The 12,328-nt window shown below is 33.0% G+C and overlaps 2 protein-coding genes across 2 annotated transcripts; both read left to right on the forward strand.

Moving 5' to 3' along the window:
• The first annotated feature begins 1,624 nt into the window (after nt 1-1,624).
• On the forward strand, nt 1,625-6,298 carry LOC122398833 (speckle targeted PIP5K1A-regulated poly(A) polymerase-like). The gene is made up of 4 exons (XM_043399065.1): nt 1,625-2,886; nt 3,083-3,165; nt 3,619-3,903; nt 4,158-6,298. Exons 1-4 carry the CDS (start codon nt 2,642-2,644, stop codon nt 5,567-5,569), a joined length of 2,025 nt encoding a protein of 674 aa, XP_043255000.1. The 5' UTR covers nt 1,625-2,641; the 3' UTR covers nt 5,570-6,298.
• A 2,001-nt stretch (nt 6,299-8,299) lies between these two features.
• Nucleotides 8,300-11,807, forward strand: LOC122400204 (protein asteroid-like). Its single transcript, XM_043401547.1, has 4 exons — nt 8,300-8,336; nt 10,537-10,712; nt 10,782-11,264; nt 11,363-11,807. Exons 1-4 carry the CDS (start codon nt 8,300-8,302, stop codon nt 11,555-11,557), a joined length of 891 nt encoding a protein of 296 aa, XP_043257482.1. The 3' UTR covers nt 11,558-11,807.
• The last annotated feature ends 521 nt before the right edge of the window (nt 11,808-12,328 follow it).

Genomic DNA, 12,328 nt, shown 5'->3' on the forward strand with positions numbered 1-12,328 from the left:
ACGTAGAACGGGTTTAAACGATTGTACTCGGTCACGTGGAACAAAATCCGTTATGGTCGGTAATGTGGAACGGGTTTAAACGGTTGTTCACAGCCACGCGGAAGAAGTTCCGTTATGTTCAGGTACGCGAAACGGGATCAAATGATTGTGCTTAACTATTTGGAACGGGTTCAAAATCGGTTGTGTTCGGTCATGTGCAACGGGCTCCGTTATGTTCAGCTACGCGGAATGGGTTCAAACGGGTTGCGCACAGCCATGTAGAACGTATGCCGTTATGTTCAACCTTGTTGAGCAGGTTCGAATGGTTGTGCTCAACCACGTGGAATAAGTTTAAAATGGTTATATTCAGTCATGCAGAACCGTGAAACCATACTCAACCATGTGAAACCGGTTCAAACCATTTCAGATTAAAATTCGGCGTGTTCTAAGTATGCTTCGACCATACGAATCCGGTACAATTCGGTTCAGACTGAATTTCAACCTGTTTAAATTTATTCCATTTGTATCCTAGAAATGTGAGTAAAACTTATGCAAAACTTATTCAAATCCAGCCTCGTTTAGAGAAATGTGAATGTCAATGTTAAGTCGGGCACGTATTTTAAAGTGGCGACTTTGTTACGTAAAATTGAAAGTGAATAGGTGAAGGAAGAAAATGAAAAGAAGAGATGGGGAGGAACGTTTCGTCCTAGGTCTACTAGTGTACCATTAGTAAGGCGATCAAGTAGACCCTGACTTTGGCATCGGACTGTCGGACATTCTAGACTTTATTCAGGAGTATATAGGAATCAGAGGCAGATCGAGTGCTTGTGAGAGCGGTAAAGGTTAAGTGTGCCCCTCTATTGGCAATTGCGGGAGATGGCACAACAGGTTTAGAATGGCAAAGCATTTTTCGTTTATGTAATGATTAGAACAAACGTAAAATGTGTTTGCTCGCCTAATTTAGAAACAGTTTCATGTCCGGGTGAAACTAAATCAGAACCAAGAAGTAAACCTAACTTCTGGATGGTTCTTCCACCCCAGAATTGCATAGCTCCAGAAGAAATGAGAATTTTCGGCAACAGTAATTTTATTTATACCTTCTTGAAGAATAGCAAAATGAAAGGAAATGCCATGTAATATCAAATTTACGACTATCATTTATATGATGTATTCTATTAAGTATTATTGTGACTATTGTCCGATAGAAATTATTAATTGTTGCAATAATAATAATCTAGCTTCGTTCCTCTTATAAGACTATAATAAGAAGAAGACTGAATTCTAGCAATACCCCGGAGTAACATACAGAGACGACACTTTTGTCGGAACCTTCGATGTTCACCCTAATTATGGAGATCTTGAACGTACCCCTTAAAGATACTGTTGTCGATATTAGTGCTCCTTAGACATACAGGTTAACGTCATTACTAAATGAAACACCAAGTATAATCAAGTATATAGATTTCTATTATATAAATATGAGTGAATATGCACACTAGAGAGAGCAAGTAGTCACTTACGACTCCCATTGGTCAATTTACATTCATGTGCTCTCAAATTTGGTTTCACAAAAACTGGGAAGTGTCGCCTCTGCATATTATTCTGTGCCACAATTATTATTATTATGACTATATCGATACTTATCATAAGTCGTTTGGGCAATTTTTTCTTTATTTATTAATGTCATGTGTATAAAGATAATGTACTCACCTATTAATGAACATTTAAAGAAAAAGACATTTGATTGTCGATTGAAGACTTTATGTATAAGAATCAAAGATAAGTTGAGAACTAGTGAGAAAAGTAGAAGGTTGGGTGTCCCTCTGATGACGGTTGCAGGAAGGTGCCATCACAATAAAAATTGTACGCAACACGCAACAGAAATAAATCTTGGACCAGAGTGAAATAATACAAGTGTACGGTTACCAGTTATCAAAGTTTAAATATTATTTATTATCTCTATTATATTAACTGTAATTAATTCTGATGTTTGATATTCGTATTATAAATATGTATAATTGGTTTCTTTTCTGGTAAATTACTTAGTGTTGACGTTTGATATTCTACGAAAATTGGACTATTTAATTTATCATATTACTTACAATTTCAGAAATATTACATTATAAAATATATACATATATTCGTTGCATTATATTATCCTGAAGAGTTCAAATATTTAAAATAATTTATCGTATATCTTTTTTTAGGTCTGGGTTAGGGTTAAAAAGTAGAACAATAATAAATAATGATAAATAATAATGAAAATAATAATTACAGAAATAAAAATGTTCAAGCACTTTAAGATTAATTAAAAAACATTTTCCATAATAAGTGACAGAGGAAAAAGAGAAAATCCTACTTTGTGTACAAAATCTTTTACAGAATATATGACTGTATTTGCATCGGTATTAATAAAAAATTTCATACTGGCAAATATCTTATGAACGAAGGGATTATATTAATTTTTTATTTGTTAAACGAAAATATTTTTTGACGGCTAACATTTGTAAATATTTAAATGATTTATTTTTGACAAAGACAAATCTCTACACATTTTTTTTCTAAAATATTGGTAATATATAATATCGTCAAAGAAAAGAAAAATTATATTTGTATAATTTTAACTGGTGACTATCGTGCAAGATTTAATACATAATTGACAATGTCAAAATATTGTGACATATGTTCGATATACTTTCAAAATGAGTATGCCTTGCAAGGTCATCTTGTAGGTAAAAAACATTTGAAAAGACATCAACTGGCTCAAATCATGGAAATGTCAATTGTTGTATCACCCTTGCCAAAATTTATTTATGGGCACAAACTTCTTCAACTTTTCGCAAAATTTGGTACAATTAAACACCACCGATTTCATCAAGATTGTCTTACTATACAATATTGCGACAGGTAATAAAATGTATTTTGTATATTTATTGGTATTAATCGATATAAAATTTTACAGTAAAGATAATACTTTTATTTCTGATATTTTTAATATATTGAAGCCAGTAGATGTATTTATGATTATAATTTCTTAGTTTAGAACTGCAATTTTATCACAATCTAAGTTTATAATTATAATAATAATCTTTTGTTGTTATAGAAAATCTGTAGAAGTTGTACTAAGTAAACCTATTTGGGTACATAATGTATTATTGAATATAGAAAGAAGAGTATTTACTAATCGTAAGTATTATCAAAGGATATTTTGCTACATCGTATAGATCCCTGATTTGGTTCAAATTTTGTATTTATGTTTGAATATTTGCACATTATAGTATTTCCATATTTGTTGCTATATATATTAACAAATTATTGTAATATTAGATTAGTTACATTATATTATATCGATATTTTTTTCTACGCATAGGAACAGGAAATTTTTTTTAGCAATTATTACATCCTGTTGTATAATAGAGTTTAAAATAAATAAAAAATAAATCTGCAAACAATTTGCAAAACGTAAAAAGAAAATATTTAAGTAACATATGTTGCTTTGTGATATAGCGTGTACTATATACAAAATTGGAGCTAAATCAGCGATTCAACTGTTACATATCCTTATAAGAGCAATAATATCTCTCTTATAATTTGGAATATATGTCTAATATTTTAAAATTCTAAATATGTTGTTTCAAGATACAGAGAAAATGAAATCAGCGAAGGAAAATAAAAGTGAAATATGTTATGAGAATATAAAACATATATTTCAAGAAGAAACTACATTTGATAATCAATTAGTAACACTTTTAAATACAACGCAACTTACTGAGATGGAAGTTAAAACAAAATATGAATGCATTTGTGTGCACCTATGCATGATACTTAAAACAGTATTCCCTAAGTGTGAAGTGTACAAATTTGGTTCAACTCGAACAGGACTAGGATTTAAAGATTGTGATTTAGATATATATGTAGACATTGGTAAGATTATTTTTGTTACGCTATATAAATTTTTACATTATGCAGGATGATTCTCCTATCAGTAGACCCAAACGGAATGTCGCTGCAAACCCGTATATCAAACCCGTCATCGTTGAACGATCGATTAAGCATACAGCGATTATCGAACTCTTTATCGAGCTGCGGTGTTTAAGCGAAGGCATTCTTTTCGAGTCTATTGGCAGGAGAATCAGCCTGTATTAATATATTATAACATTGTGATACTTGTATTTTAGGCATGCCAATATTTGAACCTAATAAAAACGCACCACGAACTTCATGGACTATGCAAAAAATTTTTACAAACGTAAAAACAATTTTATACCGAATGAATACCACTTTTTCTTGTATAATACCAATTTTGAAAGCTAAAACACCCATTATAAAATGTTGTTACGTCCGAACAAATGTTTTTTGTGATATTTCGTTTAAAAATAGTTTAGGTATATATAAAAGTGATTTGTTAAAACATTGCATTTCTCTCGATGGTAGATTAAAGCCGTTAATGATGCTTATTAAATATTGGGCACTGCATTTTAAAATATCAGGTACTGGAAAAATATCTAGTTATGGTTTGATGTTGTTAATTATCTTTTATCTTCAACAGCCGTCGATTAATATTATTCCACCTTTGATCAAACTTAAGGAAACTTGCCAACCGCAAATTATAAATGGGTGGCAAGTTAATTTTGACAAAGATGCAGTGTTACCTCCAGTTACTAATACAAGTAGCATTCCACAACTCCTTCATGGTTTTTTTGATTTCTATGCAAATTTTGAATTTAAATCACGAGTAGTCTGTCTATTAGATGGAATGGTACATACAGAATCAGAATTTAAAGATACTGAAAATCTACCACAATATATGGATAGGTATAAAGCGTGTGTAGAAGAAGATGACAATCTTAAGTTAGTTACCAATCTAATGTGTATCCAAGATCCTACAGAACTTAATGATAACGCTCTAAAAAGTACACCATTTTCAATAATTGACACTTTCCAACAATATTGTGAGCTTGGTGCTCAAGTTTGTGCAGCAAATAGTAAAGATGATGGTAAAGATTTATTGAACACCTTGTTTACCACAGAGCTAAAAAAGAAAACTACCAACCATAAATTTGTAGCTGTAATTTGTACAAATCACTTACAGAACCTTAATAAATCAAATACAACGGATGCATCTACAGATACAAAAAAATTTAAATCTGCTGAGATCGATTATTATGATACCATTTGTAACATAACTAAAGATATTTTTGAAAATGTTTTCAAAATGCAGGTTGAGACTGTTACTGCTAGCGAAGAAGCAAAACAAAACACTGAAATGCATTGTATTGGTTCTCAGTGCGTATGGCGGAATAGAAAAATGAATGGCATTGTTTTAGATCCTAGTTTGAGTTGTTTGGAAAAAGAAGCTTTTATATCGGAACAAACTATCGAAAATAATAAGAAAAAAGCAACAAGTAAAGTAAACTTAGATTTGACGTATACGCTCAAGAAAAAGAAGTTACATTCCCCGAAGGTAATCTTAACTGTAAGTAATCAAAATGGTGCTGAAAGTGTTTTTCAAGAATTTACAAATTTTGCTAAAAGTAAATTACTCAAGATAATAGACCAAACATTGCTACGCATGCAATGCAAGTGCTAGGCCCCCTTAAATTATATGTGAATAATATGAACAGATATTAAATATACAATTATGGACCAAAGCTATTAGAGGTGTGCAAGACTCTGAAAATGTCAGGAACCCATAATATACATTATAGTATGAGGTTTGTGGAGAAAGTAGGCCACTGTATATGATCGTGAGTGTATGTTTGCCCCATTAGAGTTAGATACACCAGATATGTAAAACATGCCAAAAAGAATTGTAGTATAGAATTGTAGTAGATATTAAAGTATTCGTTATTGTTCTAGTCATTATATGTAATTTATTTATAATACTACCATAAACATAACAGTTATAAAAACTGTTGAATGAAAATAATTTACCAAATGTATTACTAAAGAATATATTTTATTTTAAATTAACGGGTAGAAAAGCTAATTTCTCCACGTTTTTCACAAGTACCCTTACTCTCTGCTGTGCTGCATTTTGTAATATTAAATTTATTATTTAAAAAGTTGAGCAACTTTAATTTTCATATTCATTATTATGATTATGCTCATTTTTTGTTTTATCTTATGTTCTTTAAAACAATTGATTGCTTCCTGCTTCTCTTTGTGTTATAAGAAATGATGTTTAACTTGTGGATCCAATAGCATCGTTTGCATTAAAATAGTATTTAGTTACTAAGCTAAAATTTTGAACATCGTCGAGGGTTTCGGAACCCGTCCCAACCCGAACCGATATTTTCGGGTTCTTGCACATCTTTAATAATAATCCCTAAATATCAATGTGTAAATTCAATTTTGTGTCCGTACAATACTTGTATTTTTACATTTTTAATTAAGTATAATAAATATTGTTTTAATTTTGTTGTATTAATTATCCGCTAAACTACGAATAAAAATGTATTGCGTCTTTACTCTTAAATAAATTTTTACGATCATCATAAGTGTGTGGTCAATTTTACAAGTAACTATATATATTAGACTGCAGCGAGTGCATGTCGAATAATTTGTCCATCCGCTTACATATACTAACGCTTGAACCCAGTGATGCCAGAAAAGCACCGTCGGGTACACACTCGCATGCAAGATACGCGTACATGAGCTCGTGGAGTTTCGGAAAGACGACAAAGGCAAACTGACGCATGCCCTCTTTCTCGATTCTCCGAAGCTGCCCGAAGTAATTTCGGACCGCTTCGTGGAAGTCGAGAGAGAAAGGCTCACATTTGCCTTCTCGCTCCCACACAACTGAAATCCGACCTCCCGTCAACGGCATACGATTTGGATTCTCGACTGCCCAGGCATTTTTACTTTCCGACCTATGTAGGCGCACATAAGCAAAGTACCCATAATGAAAAAAAAATTTTGTAAAATTTATTTTACGGAAATACACGTTTTAAGACCTCCTGATCATATTTTAATTATTGAAAAAAAAGAAATTTTTTTTTATTCCCATGTATGAGCACACATATGTATATTATTAATACGATTTTTGAAAATAAATAAAGTAAAACTTATCTCATTGAAATTTTTTCTACAAGTAGTACCTAGAAAAAAGTATTAGACAACATTTGATTTTGATTTACACATTCTGCATCGACGGCGACACTAGTAACGACGAACTTCCTTAGCTTTTAACAGAGTGGTGGGGAAAGCCGACATATCCTACCGCACGAGCCACATGTTACGCCAGGTCAGCACTTGATGCAACTTCGGGAAATCGGTAAAGAACGTGAACAGGAGCCGTTCCTTCTTGTTCTTGAACAGCTGAAGTCCGTCCTCGCGTCAATGGCATACAATTTCGAATCTCGACTGCCCCGACATTTTCACGTTTCAAGTTATATGGGCACAAATATATAACCAAAGTCCATATTGAATGAAAAATTGACACGTACATACACGTTTCAAGACCCCCTGATCATGTTTGACATAAAACAATACTTTGGAAATAAATCGTTTGAATATAGTTTATCAAGTAAGACTTTCGAAATTATTTTCAAACGATTTATTTCCTAATTGTTCTATTATTTCAAATAATAATTTTTTTATTTTATAGCAAAGAATGTTTATTTAATATCAATTCAATAAATTCAATTTGTATTTGTATATTTTTCGCCTATATAGGCAAATATACCATGCTCAGTTTTATTGCATAAGTTGTTCCATAACAGAGATGTGTCTCTGAGTTGTTAAATATAAAAGTTGTTCAGTTTATTTGTTCAGTCTAGTTGTTGTTCCCAAATATGAGATTTTCTTGGTCTTTAAAAAGACCGGTTTGTCGCGTTGGCCGCTGCTCGTGAAACATCTTCTTGATCTTCGATTTTGATCGAATGTAAATCTTCAATTAAATTCTTCATCTCGATACGGTCCGTCTTGCTTGGTGGTTGAATACGAAGAATATTCGAAAAGTTGTTCCTTAACGTCGTAAAGTGACAAAATGCTCAGAAAAATTGTCAATTTTCAAACGATCATAACTTTTACAATAGTCAAACTTATCTCATTGAAATTTTTTCTACAAGTAGTACCTAGAAAAAAGTATTAGACAACATTTGATTTTGATTTCGATTAAAAATCAAATTTATATTGTTTTAAATTCGCAGCCATTAGCTCGGTGTTACCCATAATGAAGAAGTTGTTCTTCAAAGGTAACACCGATTACCAGGTCTCACCACGAGGAGGTTGCTGCGAGTGGAGACCCAAAGTGAGATCGATGGAACAAAGTTCGATCGACCTTCCTTTTTACACACTAGATTACGCAAAAAAAAAGATGCCAAGTAATTACTGTTCTAAAACAAAGGAGGAAGGTAAATTGTGGGAGACGCGACACGACGAAACGCGACACAATACTGCACAGTGCAGTAGGAACATGAGGTGCGACACGTACCGAATAGCGGGTCAAAAGGGGCAGCTCGTTACCTCTTAGCAAGTCCAATTGAAGGGGAGGAGAATCGACGCACCAGACACGGGTTCCCCATTTCTCCAACGCGTCCTGCTGGGAGCCCGTAGGACCCAACCCGGGACGTCTTACACAGGAGAGAGATCCTGAGTCGGGGCTACCGCAGACAGGAACAGGTCCCCTCTACGGCCGATGACTCTTTCCCTAGAATTGTCTCACCAGAGGACGGCAACCGACCCTTCGAACCATCTAAACGGCCGATCACTTGCTTTCTACATTAAAGCAGCGGTGACCGGAGAAACGAGACTGGAAAAGAAGCTATTAATGAATTCATTACTTGGCAATCTACGCAGTAAATAAAATAATATACAATGTAAATTGAAAATTAACGTCGTAGGTGGAATTAATGAGATTAAGGAATTGAAATAAACATAGGAATGAATAAGAAAGGAAAAAGAAATATTCGACGTTAATTTTTACACTCGCGCCGCGCCTTAAATTTAATGCCCTTACGTGCAGATGAATCCGAAGTCCTCTATCTAAAAATTGACCTGAATAAAAACTAAAATAAAAATTAGTAGTTAAACAAACAAATTAATTAATAATAAATATAAGGACAAAGAAACAAATATACAATCAAGAAGAGAATCATTTGGAAAATAACAACCCCACGATGTTGAAAATGAGGAAAATGAGGAAAATGAGGAAAATGAGGAAAAATAACAACCCAACGATGAAGAAACCAAGAACAGAATAATTTAAAAAATATCGACCCAACGATGTGAAAAAACGATGTAAAAAAGCTGAAATAAAAATAATTGATTCATTAACGAGACGAACAACCCAAATAGAGTACATCACCTATATATATATATAAACAAAAAAGACAATGTTGGGATTAGTTGTATTAATATAATTACATGTATACCAAACGGTGATCCTTCCTGGTCAGCATCGCAGAATCAGAGAATCTGAAACAGAAATTACGCGTGACAGTACCCCTGGCGGTTACAGGAGTACTGAAAGGAGTTGCCCAGCTGTGTCCACTTTTATGCAGTCAAGCCAAAGTATCAACGAGCCAATCAGCAGCCAGTCCGCTGGGGGCGACACTCCGATACGGCGACACTTGCTTCACCTAAGTTGATAAGAGACCCCCCTGTGGCCCTCGCGCGGGAGTTATCGCCCAACCACCAAGCAAGACGGACCGTCTCGAGATGAAGAATTTAATCGAAGATTTACATTCGATCAAAATCGAAGATGGCGGCCAAGAAGATGTTTCACGAGCAACGGCCAAGGGACAAAACCGGTCTTTTTAAAGACCAAGAAAATCTCATTTGTGGGAACAACTTATGCAATGAACTGAACAACTTTTATATTTAACAACTCAGAGACACTTTACATCTCTGTTTTGTAACAACTTTTATATTTAACAACTCAGAGACACTTTACATCTCTGTTTTGTAACAACTTTTATATTTAACAACTCAGAGACACTTTACATCTCTGTTTTGTAACAACTTTTATATTTAACAATTCAGAGACACTTTACATCACTGTTTTGTAACAACTTTTATATTTAACAACTCAGAGACACTTTACATCTCTGTTATGGCACAAGTTATGCAATAAAACTGAACATGGTATATTTGCCTATACATATAGGAAGGAAATTCGTCGTTAGTATTGTCGCCCGTCAATGCACTTAATTATGCAAGATCAGTATACTATCTAATTTTATTTTTTATTATACCGGTTTGTAATATCGTAAAGATCAATGCAAAAACATTATGCACAGCTCTTGTATTTCTTTGATTTATCCAAGTAGTGAAAGTATAATATTTAACAAACTTTTGATTCAAATAAAATAACGAATGACACAAAATTTGAGTACCTGTTACATGCAACCTATGTATAAATACATAATAACTAATATTGATATACGCATAACGAACTTAGTTTGTGATATGAAACATTAAGAAAAGTGTAAATTAATAAATAGGTTTCAAAATGGGTATTCCGGGTTTAACAACTTTCATAAACAATCGTTCAGATCGTTATTTGGAATAGTTCGAGCTACGTGATACGTATTTAGTTATTTAGCTGTCAAATATATAATTCGTACAAGTGCAATTGTGTTTTTGTCGGTGATTACGATAATTACGCTCAACGAGTTACGGATTTTTTTGACGATTTGATAAAGTGCAATGCAGTATCATTAGTTTTGATCGATTGTGGTTGCGAGGATAAGAAACTGCAAACAGTTACATCTAGAACTAGAGAAAAGGTTCGTACAGCATCATCTTATTCTCCGATCTGTCAACAGAAAATGAAATTTTTTCCTTTACATATTTAGGAAGTTTTCAAAGATGTTACGAGAAAGAAGAATATTCGTCATGTGCAATGCTTATTCGAAGCTGATAATGCTATAGCTACTGTAGCAAGGATATTGAATTGTCCTGTATCGAGTTATGATTCAGATTTTTATGTGTTTGGGACATTGTACATACCATTTGATACATTGGACAATTACACTGTGAAAAGTTCAACTGGAAATGGTTACACGAAACGTTGTAAAATTTATAAAGTTGAACACTTATTAAATTCTTATAGAGGTCTAAGTCAATCTACACTGCCATTAGCTGCAATATTACTAGGCAATGATTATGTAAAACGTGGTACATTTAGAAACTTCTTTCGTTATTTAAAGTTACGACGAATAACAAGAAAAAGGTATAGTAATCGACAGTATTGTATAGAAGCGACTTTACAATGGTTGAGCGGATTTTACACCTTGGACAGAGCAGTCATTGGAATACTATGTAGATCACCTAAAACCGTAAGACAAAAAATATTAAGCATAATAGAAATCAATATAAATGGCTATACAAATGCATCTGCAGAAATACTTGCTTACTTCCATTGGGGTTTTCACAGGAATATGCAGCTCGTGCCACAACACATTCCATAAACAGAATTTTTAAATTTGATGGAGATGTTAATAGTCTAATGTACATGGAAGAAACTGATAAAAATGGAGACTTTGAATCACCCGAAGAAAAAGAAGAAGAGGAAGAAAACGAAGTTGAAATATTAGACATGCTTAAAGGGGTCAGAATCTGCTACCAATAATGCACTAGCTGATGTACCTAATTTGTTTGTAGATGAATATCTTATGGGCAATTATCCTGCATATTTTATGGACTTGTTGGTTCGACGTTTATATATTTGTCCTGTACAAATAGAGGATTATTCCTATCCATTGAGCAATGTAATAAGTTTAAAAATTATTAGAGTTATATATGCATTTCTGTAATCAGGAATGAATAGAAGGAGAGGTTTCATGAAATACATGATGAGAGACTGTAATAAAAAGCTGAAATGTTACGAACTAGAAGGCACTGACACTAAATTTTCTTCCCCATTACTGTCCCTATCTAATCTTAGAGAAGTACCATTAAGGATTCGAAGAGAAATTTTAAATGATACATTAGAGATTAGAAATATAGAATGTATACATATATGGACTACCACCAGAATGGATGTTGCATATTGCATGTGCTCGGTATTGGATAAAACAGGATCAGTTATACAAATCAGATAAATGTTTGGTGTATTCTATATTTGTCTGTTTATTATTCAATTATAATCGATACAATAATTGGGAAACATAGAATTATACATAATTTTCAAAAGAAATATGGTACAAAAATTCAAAATATAAAGCAGATAAGAAAAACGAGTGCGTGTAAACCACATTATTCAATACATGTTGGTACACTTTATGAAGCTTGTAAAAATGTTGATCCTGATGATTGTTTAATGGCAGCACCATTTCTTATTTCCCATTTCGAGATGAATCGAAAATTGTATACAAATCCAAAAAAATTTAATAGATCTATT

This window comes from Colletes gigas, unplaced genomic scaffold, assembly GCF_013123115.1.
Source record: "Colletes gigas isolate AHSC1104 unplaced genomic scaffold, ASM1312311v1 Colletes_gigas_Sc00002, whole genome shotgun sequence".
In the NCBI taxonomy this organism is placed as follows: Eukaryota; Metazoa; Arthropoda; class Insecta; order Hymenoptera; family Colletidae; genus Colletes; species Colletes gigas.